Source organism: Hydra vulgaris, chromosome 15, assembly GCF_038396675.1.
Source record: "Hydra vulgaris chromosome 15, alternate assembly HydraT2T_AEP".
Classification (NCBI taxonomy): domain Eukaryota; kingdom Metazoa; phylum Cnidaria; class Hydrozoa; order Anthoathecata; family Hydridae; genus Hydra; species Hydra vulgaris.
In genome coordinates, this window is record NC_088934.1 from 35,779,396 (window position 1) to 35,792,342 (window position 12,947).

A 12,947-nucleotide genomic window follows, 5' to 3' on the forward strand; every position below is an offset into this window, starting at 1 on the left:
CATAAATCCTTAATTTTTCAAAGAAGTTTACTCATCCAGTGTAATTAAAGTACTTTTTAATGTTCAGTAATAATCTAAAAGAGCTTACGGTCATTTCCCACACCAACTGGAAACTTTTAATGCTTGCTTGTGATTTTTTGAAAACCCATAACCTTTTTTGCACATTGCAGTGAAAGAACTTTTAACAATGGCATGGAAACTAAATCTACCCAGTAAGTCTTGAAATCGCTGCTTCTATTTTTTTTTTAGTTATTAAGGTATACGGTTTAGTTATTAAGCTGTTTAGTTATTAAGGTATACACACCACACAACACCGCGAACACAAGGAATTTCACGCCACCTTTCTAACTAATGTTGTTTATTGGGCTAGAGCTGGCGTCGAACCTCAGACCTCTAACCACTGCGCCATCGTTACCGCAATTGGTTTTTGGGGAAAAATTCTTAGGTTTATTGGCAATCCCCATCTTGAATACTTTTAGTATTTTTTTTCTTTTGGTTTGAAAAATCCATTTGAAAATGATATTTTGTTTGTTTTTCGTCTTCTTCATATATTATTTGCTTTGTTCTCACAAACATTCAATGCAGAGGTTTTTTTTTTTTCCTTTTGGAGTTAATTTTTTCATAATCTATGCTAGTTTTATTTGTTTTTCTAACAACGCCTCTAGTTGTTTTCTTGCATTTTTTTAGTTTTTGCTGTTTCTATGGCGACATCTCCAATGCGGGTTTTTATTACATCCCACCATGGATTATTACTTTTGTATTTAAATTTTTTATTTTTTTGTTTTTCAAAATCTTTAAAGCTTGCTTCACTTAATAAATTTGTGTTGAGATGCCAGTAGCCTGGTCCCCTCTCGTTAAATTTTTCGTATTTGATTTCGCATTGGCATTATGGCCGCTTAAATCATTTTTTAAAACAGCGCAATTGCAGTGTTTTATTAGTTTGTTAGAAACGTATAAACAGTCTATTCTACTTTTAAAGAATTTGTCTTTTTTTTCGTAAGTGAAAACTCGTTCATGCGCGAAGAGCGTTCTAAAAACGTCATTCACTTGATGTTGTTTATTAAAAAGGTTTAGATTTTTTATACCTATTTGGTGATTAAGGTTGTATAAGTCTCCACCTTCTCTATATAAATTTGGATTTTCAAACATGTTGAAGTCTCCCAATAATGAAAGAAAGTCATAAAGTCGCGCGTGTTTGTTTAATTTCTCAAAAAAATGTTCCTTATGTTGGTATATATTGGGTGCATAAATATTTATTATCCTTATTTTTTTTAAGATTGCGGTGACAGCAGGAATTCTACCATTTTTATCCTATGCAACGTGTTCAATTTTTGCTTCTATTTTATTATTAGCAACGCCGCATTTGTGGCTTGTTCCATATTGGTTTAATTTATCCACTCAATGGCCTACTCATTTGCAGTTTTATCAATGCTATAAATTTCTTAAAATGCTATGAATTTCTTAAAACTAAAAATGTCGTAATTTAATTTATCACAGATATTCATCAAGTTTTTTCTTTTTGCCTAATTGTTGAGGCCATTAATACTATTAGTTAAAATTTTTACCGCCATTGTTAAGAGATCAGAAAGTTAAAATGTAGTTTCAAGGGATTAAGAAAATAAGAATAATAGCATTCGAAAAATGAATTCGAATTCTATCCTAATATTGGCGCGTATATATTTTTTTTTTAAATACGCGTTGTAGTAATAGTTTTGTAAGAGACTTAGCTGTAATAATAAAATAAAAAAAAATTAAAACAAAACCAAATTATTAAGTGATTTCTTATGTCACCTTACCCACTTTGCTTTCAATACCATCCGACTCAACCATATCTTCATACCAATTTTTATTCGTTATTGTGTCTTGTGTTTGCCTTTTCGTTTTCAATTCTTCGTTTACTTTCTCCGCTATCGTCCATCCTAGATTTGGTTTCTTCTCGTATACAGCAGTTTGTTCAAAAGGTGTTGGTTCACATTCGATCTGGTCGCCTACTTACTCCTCTCTTACTTCGCTTATTTACTCCTCTCTTGTTGAAACCTTTTCTTCCACTACAACATACATCGGGTTTTCATTTTTTTCACTTAATTTTAGAGTTGTTAGAGATTTTATTTACTTGATTTTTATTATCATTTACTTTGTTTGGCATTTCGTTAACCTTTTCATCATTATATCGTCGTTCTCGACTGGTACTTGCCCTTTGTGTTTCGTTCTCACTTTGTAACCAAGAACTTCAATAGAACTTGGAATCAGGGCAACCATATCTTGAAGAATGGCAACGAGTATTCCGCTATAATACTCTTTGGCTTCGTTTGGTGTTGCTCTCATGACCAATTTAGTTAAAACATGTTTCCCGTATACAATTTGCGTATTTTTGGCTTCCAAAGGCATAACAAAAACAGATATGCGAGTCCTTCGACTCGGTTGTCTTTTAGGGTTAGATTTGTTAAATACATGGTGAAAGCTATTTATATTTATATATATTTTTTGGCATCCTGTTTTTGTAATTTTTGAAACGTTGTCAGTGTAATTATATTTCCTTAAGTTTTAATTATTTAGAACCCAGACTGCTTTTCCAATTTTTATGTTGTTCATCAAAATGGTGTCGCATATAGCATTTTGATGGTCTGAAAAAATCATGGAATCATGTTCAATTGATATGAGTTAGGGCATGTGTTTGCTTATATATAGTCTATCAAGGCGAGAAAAAGATATATTGTTTGTTGATTTGTATGTGTATTCTCGGGCATTTGGGTTAAAAAAACGCCAGGTATCTTCAATATTAAGTTTAGTTAATAAAGTTTTTAAATTATATGTTGACAGACATTTTCTCCTGTTGATTTGCGGGTAGCGATCTTTATCGTCTAAAACCATATTATAATCACCCTCGAGTATTGTAAACTGATTATTTGAGTTTTGACTTTTTATTTTTTTAGATATGTTTTTGAATAACTTTTTTCTTTTGATTTAATTAGTGTAGCTCGAACCAGATATTGCGTAAACGTTTATTGTTAGAGTAATGTGATATTCGTTTTCCACTATAATATAATTATAATGACCATCAAGGTCTTTGAAATGTTCAATTATTTTAAAGTTATAATTAGTTTGGTTAGTTAAGATTAAAGTAACACGTGAGTGTGACGTACCACTCGAGTAAAAACCTGGATTATTCCAATGTCGAATAAAGTTTTTTGAGTCTAGTGTAATTGGGTTTACTGCAGAAATATTTAGATGGGTTTCTTGCAGAAAATAAAAATTATCATTCATTTTTTTTAGTTTTTAAATAATAATTTTTTGCTCATTTGCATCACCAAGGCCGCATATATTAACAGAAAAAATTTTTATCGCCTCCATTTTTATTTAAGTGCGGTTTTTATTGACGAAAAGAGTGAAAGAAAGCATAATGACAGATGGTTTTAGAATACATTTTCTTAGAATATAAATATATAAAAAACAAAAAAATAAAAATACTTGTAAATATAAACTTTATGAACTAAATAATTATTCATACCGCCCTTTGTCGTGCAACTCTTTTCGAGCCTTCCTTTTTTTAGGAGTTGGTGATGGTGCAGTTCTGCCACAAATATTTTCGTTGTTTTTTATTTCGATCAACTCGCCTTTTTCAATGTCGCTTTGACTTTCGCTGTTTCTTTTTAGTCTTTGTTTTTTTTCTCGTTTTTGGTTTTTGGTAGCAGCTTTTAACGACTTGAAAGCTTGGTTCTGTAGAAACACTGACAGGTATTTTGCAGTCAGTTTGCTTTTTAGCAAGCGTAATATTTTCAATCGTTTTCTCTTTTTCTGCCGATTTTTCGCTTTTTATTTTGAGAGGCTGTTTTTTTTCTTTGGGTTTTTCTGTTGAGTACTCAATAATTTAGGAGGGTTTCTTATCTGAAATGCATCGTAGTTGGGGAGGGTGTGAGTTGTAGCATGTTTTGCAGAGAAAAGATTTCACTGCAAAATATAGAGCGATGTTTATTCTATCAATTTCAATCGTATGTGGAATTTCTTCTAGTCTTACAGAATCTTATTCAAATCAGCCTTCGACCGTCTTTCATATTTCTGTTAAAGCGGAGTTACTTAGTCTTCTAATAACCGTTAAATGTGACCCTCTAATTGAGGATCATGAAATTTTAGCACAATTGCAGTATTTTATAAGCGAGTTATACTCAGTAACTCACAAAACGTACCTTATCTTAGAGTTTAGGTTCTGGTTACTACCAGACAACTGTATACTTGTTTCATTAACGAGAATCGCATCTTCTTTTTGATTCATTTCTATCACCCAGTTTCCTCTGGTATTGTATGTCAAACTGATGACTTTATTTTCGCCAACAATTAGTGATATTTTTTTGATACATTTCCTGGGCTCGATTTTCCTGATATTTCTTGTTAAAAATTTCGCTAGGATTCATAAACACATTATTATCAATAACACACTGAATTTACGATGAATTTTGTTCGAGACCACTCCAGCGTAACCACCCTTTACGAACAATCACCAAATAAAATTAAAAACGGATACCTTATTAACACTAAAAGAACTGTTATTTTTTTTGTGTATTTTTACAATCCATTTTGATTAATTAACATTGCTGATAACTTTTGCGTTTACCCTTTACATTATTTTGGATTAAATAAAGTTGCTGTAGCCTGCACGTATCTTTTGTTTCAGGAATATAACCAATATTACTTTATAAATAATTCCGAATCGGCAAATATAGCTTTTGGGTGGGTATTTAATATTCTCTTCTTTTTTTTTTTTAATTTTTTTTTTAATAAAAGGAAAAAAATAACATCATTAAGTTTAAATGGAAAAAACCACATTATTTTGTTTAATGTTAATATAATAATATACTACATATGTGGGATGACGAGGGTGGCAATGCAACCAAAATATTGGTACTTTGTTATTTTCCTTGGATATAAAAATTTTTTAATCCTTTAAAAAAAAAAATCCGCTCCTTTCATCAGGAAATATTCCGTTTCTATAATTAAGTTAAAAAGCTCGATTTAATTACGAATGGGTTGACAAACAACAACCACAACAACAAGATATTTATTTTCCGTAAATCATTTTTACCATAGTTTGGATAATAATAATAATAATAATAATAATAATAACAATAATAATAGTAATAATAATTAAAATATATTATAATGATTTCAAATATTATTGACACTGCATAATCAGCTGATGGTTGATGGCAACATTGTAGATTTTCCTCATTAAATGTTACAGCAATATCAATGGACACATGTAAAGTTCTAGATAACAAGCCAATGAGTCGGTCATGCAAAGCACGTAGTCTAAAATTAATACTTACAAAAAACAATCATGGTGCATTTGCAGGGGCGGACTGGGAAGGGTTCAGCCCACTATTCCAAGTTCATTAGCGGCCCTATTACTACAGGTACAACCCCCCCCCCTCCAAAAAAAAAAATGTTTATTCATATTGTGATTACGGGCCTTTATAAACTTTGTGGGTCGAAGGCCAAATTATCTTTTATACAAAATAATAATTACTGAATGTTATGAATATGTTAATGGTTTTTATATCATTATTATATTTATGTTGTTGTTCAATATCTAAATAGTTGATATTGTCATCAACCTAACTTTTGCTAAAATCTTGTATAAATTAGTATGAAAACATAACATAAATACATAATAATATAATCAATGTGATAAATTTGATATAACATAAAACATAATTAAACAAAATAAAAGTAATGATACTTTATGGCCTTATGCCCTTATAGGTACTTAGATAGTTAGGTACAGTTAATATAAATTGAAATATTTAATATTTTGACAACAGCTTAGACATTAACGGCGATGAACTCTTTACTATTTCAAGTATGTCTTTAAATTCAACTTCGTCTAAAATTTCTTTTTCAACTGTCATAAGGAGAAATGCTTCCAAGTGTTCATTTCGTAGAGAAGAACGTAAACGATTTTTAATTATTTTCAATTTACTAAAAATACGCTCGCAATTTACTTGACTCACGGATAGTGTTAATACAAATTCTATGGCAGTTAAAAGATTAGCGTATAAAGGAGAATGCATATTAAGCGAATAAATTAGTTTGTGAACACACAAAAGACAAGAATCACGGTTATGTCCATTATCATTTTCTCTTATAGACTTGTAACATCCTAAAAAAAAAATGAATTACCTATTAAGTTTTTAGTTATACTTGTTTATACACTTAGGTTTAAGTTACAACCTACCTAAATTATTTTTTATTTTACCTGTCTTGATATCAGTGGGAAGTTCATATAAATTATCATTAATCTCATCATCTTCTTCATGGCTATTGTCATCAATGCTATCATATATTATACGATTGGATTTGTTCAGCGGTTGTTTAACACTATTGTAAATACTTGCAAAATGTTTTAATTCAGCAATTAACAATGGATGGTCTACTGACGCCAAAGTAGACAATTTTTGTAACGCTGACTCTGGAAGATCATCTGACTTCAAATCCTTAATATGTTTTGGTAAAAGATATTGCATGTCAACAATTAAACTTGTATTATTTATAAATCTCTCTGACAGGCTAGTTTTTAGTTGATCAATAATACACAGGAATACTTCAACCTTAAATTTTTGTTTAGGATTTTTTGGTGAATTATCGCTACATATTTCGTCAAACATTCGCTTTGTACGTCTTATTCTGTTTTGCTTAAAATTGCATAAATTTTCTATTAAAGACGAGGCCTCGGATGAAGACTTTGGATCAAATTTAATTGATGTGGTAACAAAGTTAAGAACACTAAGAACAATTGGATATAAACAGTCAGCACCACTGAAAACCCATTTTAATGCTTCTCGTGACCACCATCGGGTTTCACCAATTTTTTAAAGTTTTCTTAATTTATTCTGACCAGTTCCTAGTTGTTCCTGTTGTTCTTTCCAAACATTCATTCTTTTGTAAGAGTCTGAGAAGAATGTTGATAGACGATTCAATAATCCAAATAGTTTAATAGCATCTTTATTATCACAAGTATCACAAATGCATAAATTCAAAAAATGTGCAAAACACCATATGTAAATACTGTTTTCATTTTCTTTTTTTATGTACGCATGAAGTCCATTGAAATCTCCTCGCATATTAGCAGCACCATCAAAAAACTCACCAACAATGTTTTTAAAATTAATCGAATGGTCATCAAAACATTTTTTTAATAATTCATACATGCCTTTTCCAGAAGAATTTTTTACTTCTAATACAGCAAAGAGACGTTCTTTTACTTCAGATTTAAAAACATATCGTATACAAACAGCTGCTTGGTCTGTAGACCCTATATCTTGTGTGCTGTCTACCTATGAACAAAATATTTAAACTATGTATTATATACACATATAGAAAAAAATATAGTTTTCAAATAACTTGTATACTAAATACTTGTATACTAAACTGTTTGTCTCCCAATTCACCTTTAATTTTTCTTCTTATTAACTCTAATATAGCTAAGATAACTTTATTAACTGTATTCTTAGAGAGCATTGTTACTAAAGATCCTCTTCCTTTAAAATTATTAGAAATATTTTCTTTGCGCTTTTTACTACTTTCAATTGCAACTGTCAAATAGTCATTTAAAATTGAATCTCGCTTGGCTGCAAACTTTAAGAGTTCTAAAAAGTTTCCTCTATTATAGTTAATATTTTCACAGTTAATATTATATAAAGATTCAGATGAACCTGAACCTCTATAAGGGAGATTTTGTTTTCCCAGAAGCTTAACAATTTCAAAAACTTGCTCAAAAACATGAATACGTTCAAGTGCTTGTTTTTTTTTTTATTTTATCGTATTTATATTTACAGAATTTTCAATATTGTAATTATTGGATGCTAAAATATATGCTTCCACAGCTAAACCATGAACTTGACTGTTTTCATGTGATTCAATGGTGGCATATATATTTTTGAAATTTGTACATCCAGAACAAAAATTACTAGCTGAAGAACTGAATACCATGCAAATTGCGCAATAAACAGCTTCTACATAATTATTGCCTTTACATTTTACTGTCAACCATTTTCTTGGTATTAAATTACCTTTTAGGTCTGTTCGATTATATATTCTGTGAAGAGACCAAGCTACATTTTCTAAAAACTTAGGTTGACAAGGGTGAATTGTATTAACAAACTCCAATTTTTGAACCACGGTTAAATTTTTAGGATTTGTCGGAAATTTTAAATCAACTTGTATAGTATAACCATAATTTTCCTCCAAAAAAAAATCTCATATAAATTTAATGGGTAAACTATCTAATTAAAATGGCAATAAGTAAATGTCCTCACAATAGGAATGTCAGTTGTCGATGTACAAACCAAAATAAAATCAGAACCAGTTTTTCCAATACTGCTATTCATAATACCTGTCTCATCATCTATAATACTATTGATATTGAAATAAGAACGTATAATAATATCTTCTACCTAATGCAATCAAACAATTAGAAACATAAGTTTTTTGTACTTTATAGTCTACAAGACTACAACACAAATTTATTTAAAAGTATTAGTTTTTTTAAATATCTTTGTGTATTTTTTTTTTTATTTACGTTTTATATATTTTAATATGGTATATAAGATACTTTAATACTTTGTACTCACACTAAAATGTAGGATTTTTCGCTTCATCAGATTCTATTACTAATTCCAAACTTTTTCCATTGATATTTAAATTATTGGAATAAATGCACAGAAGAGATGTACTAAAACATACATGATCCTGTAATGATAATTCCAATATAAGTTATTTTGAATAAGAAACATAAGTTTTTTTAAAAAATACCTTTGTGTAAATTTTTTCTTTATTTACATTTAATATATTTTAATGTGGTAGGCAGTCTTGTTAAGAATATTTTTCAAATGTATTTGAATATAAATACAAATACTTTTTAAAAATATTCAAAATACTTAACAAATATTTTTTTAGTTTAATAAATTGCATATTACAAATGTTATTTTTATTAATAATTATTAATATATAATATATAATTAACACGATATCCTAATGTATAGATATTTAAACTTGTTTATAAATGTTTCAATGACTAAGTATAATTCTTTAATAAGTAGTAAGTACAAGTGTCCCGTATGCCATGGTAGAGAGGAGCAGATGGGGGTTTCAGTCATTTTGTTATCTGCTTGTGTTTTGCGAAACCTTATTTATAAATTCTCATAAGTCAAAACTATTAACATTAAATAATAATAATTTAGAAACAAAATTTAAATTAGTATATTACGAAAAATTAATAATTGGAATTTCGAGTTGAACACTAGAATAAAAGTATTTAGTATTCTCGAATAAAAATACAAAACAAATACAGAACGTTATCGTCTTATCGGATATCGGTATTATGATATAATACTGATATCCGATAAGACGATAACGTTCGCAGAAACAAAATATATTTGTTTGTATTGAATTTTGATGTCTATTTATATTTTAATATTTTACACTATGTGTCTATGTGGTTACGGGTAACGACCACGTCCAATATAACAATAATTTATATTATATTATAAAATATAATAAAAGATAATTAAAAAAAAGTGCAAATATAAAATTATAGATACCTTTGCTTGAGGCCCAAAACGTTTAAGCAGGTACCGGCCCACTGTGCTTTAGAATAGAGGCACACCGGGCCAGTCCACTACTGTGCATTTGAAACTGGGAAGTCATCACATGTAAATGGAATTATCATGGCATGAAATTATATGGCATGGAAGAAATGGGTGCACCAAGAATATTAAGTCGTTCTATTTCACAAAGTAAACTAAGGTATGTAGAAACCTTGATGTTAATGGCTGCCAAAGGTTTCGGGTCAAACTCGCTGGACAATATATAGAGATATTCCCAGGGTAGAGGTTAACTTTTAACCGGCGTAAAATGCAACCAACGGAAATTTTACTCCTTGCATTTTAACAGTCATAAATTTCCGCATCCCCTATGGTGGAGTTATTTATTTTTTATTATACTTTTTCGTACCTTTTCTTTTCCTTTACCATACTTAAGTTCTTCACTCTTCTAGGTAGGAGCACCATGGCAAACCTCCGACCAGTTTAGCGAAATGGCAAATCCGTTCTCTTACTCTGGCCCGATGCCCAAATTGCCAAATCCGTTCGCTAACTTCAACACTACTCACGAAATGTCAAATCCGTTCTCTAATTCCGACACCATTTTCAATATGGCAACTCCGTTTCAATATGGCAACAACGAACCTATTGGCGAAATGGCAACTAGTTTCTCTAACACCAACCCAACTGGCAAAATATCCGCCTTCAAACATAAGACTCCGTCACTTTCTTCCGTAGAACCAATATTTTTTAAAAAATTTTTAAATAGAAAAGAAACTGCTTAACTTGTGGCTTTATAATTACGTAAAAATATTTTTAACCAAAAAAAGTAACCTTACACCCTTTTTTAAAAAACCACCGATCAGCTTAAAAAAATAATTCCCGCAAAAGAAAAACAGACAAAATGCCTCCCAAATGAACAAAATAATGAATGTAAAACTAAATGTAAACTAAATGAATTTAAATGAAATGTTAAAAGAAAAAGAAAATTTTTTTTTAATATCTTTAGTGGTACCTAAAATTACAAGTCATAGCGTAGCAAAACCCATTTGAAAACAAAATATATTTTTTTGTAAAATTTCGAACACGAACAGGGTTCGTGTAATGGTTGGAACACTTTGAGCCGTAATAGCGTGAGAGAAATAAAGAAGAATTAACCTGTAAGATTAAGTGTTATTATTAAATTACTAAAATTTTGACAGATGTCTAGTAAAAAATTAAAGCTTAGGTAAAAGAAGTAGGTACACGAATTACTTTATATTGTCTAACTGTCTAAGTATAGCCTTTCTAGAGTTAAAGACCACGAGTAAATATAGTATATATTTTATTGTATGCAAGAACTAGTGTTGACAATAAAGTTTAGAAAGGTATATCATTGCAGTTGTCGTCGTTATCATCATTCGGTATGTAGGGTTGTAAATTGAGATACCTATTGGAGTTAAAATCTAAATCAAAGTAGTACTATCGGTGCGCGTTTCTTTCCAAATAATTGGCTAGCCATTTCAATTGTTGAGTTCTCTTAGTGAATTTGTCACGATCTCTTCTGAACTCCAATATTAGGAATTTAAAGATAAGGAACCGAGCACAGCCGTTTCCCACAAAGAAGAGAACCAGTTTGAACGTATCTGCATCCGTTGTAATGATATTCCAGAATATCAGCTGGATAGATAAAGGCCATTCATGCATTGAATAGAAAAATATCCCATTTATTTGCTCGTAGATACGTTGTCTTTCTACTATGATATTCCCATACGGCGTTGCCATTCCTTCCTCTGAGGCTTGATTAAGATATGGCGTCATTATGTGTGGCTCCTGGTAAGACATAGTGTGAGTATCAGAAAAATGGAACCGGTTAAATGTTCATATAGAAAATTCAAGATCATAATAGTGGAGAAAGAAGAAGAGGGGAATACAAATATACCTCAGGGTCTATTCACCTACAACTGTCTAAGTATAGTTTAAACAAAAGTAAACGCCCGCGAGAATTTCAAAAAAAAACAATCAAACACATGTTTACATGCATATCATGTTATCGATAAAAAATATTTAGAATGTAACTATTCATTATATATTACAATGAAACCGTTGAGATATCATAGATTATGAACCATAGGTATGAACCTAGTGTTGATAAGGCGATCCTTTAGAGACTTGTTGTTGGTGTTGGCCTTGAGTGGCTTCTGTGAAAGTATTCTACTAAGGAATGGATCATGTCCTAAAATGTTCCAGTGTTTTGATATCACACTATGTAGTTTCCTACCTGTGGGGTCGTTGGGTAAGACGATCGGAATTCTCTTTGTCAACCCTTCTTGGTTCCCTCAAATATCTCGATGGACTGTAATGATTTACTAAAAAGATATTCTTGGCTATGACTCAGGGCCTTTGTATTTGGAAATCAATCACTGGTAATGGGTAACCTTTTATAATGAGTGTTCTTGCTAGGACTTCCAGTTCTCTTCGTAAGTCATCATTGTGTGAAATAAGCCTATCAAATCTCAGTGTCTGTCCATAGATCAGGCCAAGTTTCTGGTGTCTCGGATGGTTTGATATAAAATGTAAAAGGTTCATGGTGTCCGTTGGCTTCCTGTATAGTTTAGTATGTAAAATTCCCCTTGGCCATTTTTTGAGATGGTCAGATCCAGGAAGTCGATTGTGCAAGGTGAATGTTTACAAGTGAATTTTTTGCTGTTGTGTGGACCATTCATAAAGATCTGAATATTTTCCAATTCTTCCGCCGTGACATTGAAAATGAGAAAGATATCATCAATAAATCTTTTATAGAATGCGACCTTGCGCGAGTAGTTGTTCATAATTTCTGCGTTTAAAATTCCCATGAAAAGGTTGGCATATGGTGGGGCTATTCTCGAACCCATGGCTGTACCATATCTTTGGTGGAAGTATTGTTCGCCAAAGTGGAAGGTGCTATTTTCCAGGATGGTACGGATCATGAGGGTGAAGTTGGCAATGGGTGGGATGGGTGGAAGGTCGGTTGGCAACTCGTGGTTGGGATTTTGTTGGAGATAGTATCTCACCGCTTCAATACCATCTTCATGTGGAATATTGGTGTACAGTGAGGTAACATCCGCTGTGACCATTAGATAATCCTCCGTAGACTTATGTTGTTGTTTGAGCAGTTGTATTAGGTGAGTGCTGTCCCTAAGTTAAGCTTGTAGTGATGTAGCTAAAATATGTAAGTATTTAAATGTATATTTGAAAAGTTTATCAGTTGGGCTACTACACCCAGAAACAATGGATCTCATTGGTATAGCAGCGTTTTGTACCTTTGGAAAGCCGTAAAATAATGGAGTTCGACAGTTGTCTTGAGGTTTGTGATAATCGGCCAATCACTTCTTG

At 31.1% G+C, this 12,947-nt stretch overlaps 1 protein-coding gene across 2 annotated transcripts in view; it reads left to right on the forward strand.

The window, feature by feature from the left end:
• LOC136091346 (TNF receptor-associated factor 5-like) overlaps positions 1–10,393 on the forward strand; it is a 101,701-nt gene extending 91,308 nt beyond the window's left edge. Inside the window, exon 9 of one of the 2 annotated variants that reach the window (XM_065818804.1) lies at positions 10,049–10,393. In XM_065818804.1, coding sequence (XP_065674876.1) covers positions 10,049–10,378 — 330 coding nt within the window. In that variant the 3' untranslated portion in view covers positions 10,379–10,393. The remainder of the gene's footprint in view (positions 1–10,048) is intronic. The other variant, XM_065818805.1, reaches the window with a different exon arrangement.
• Positions 10,394–12,947: the final 2,554 nt, after the last annotated feature.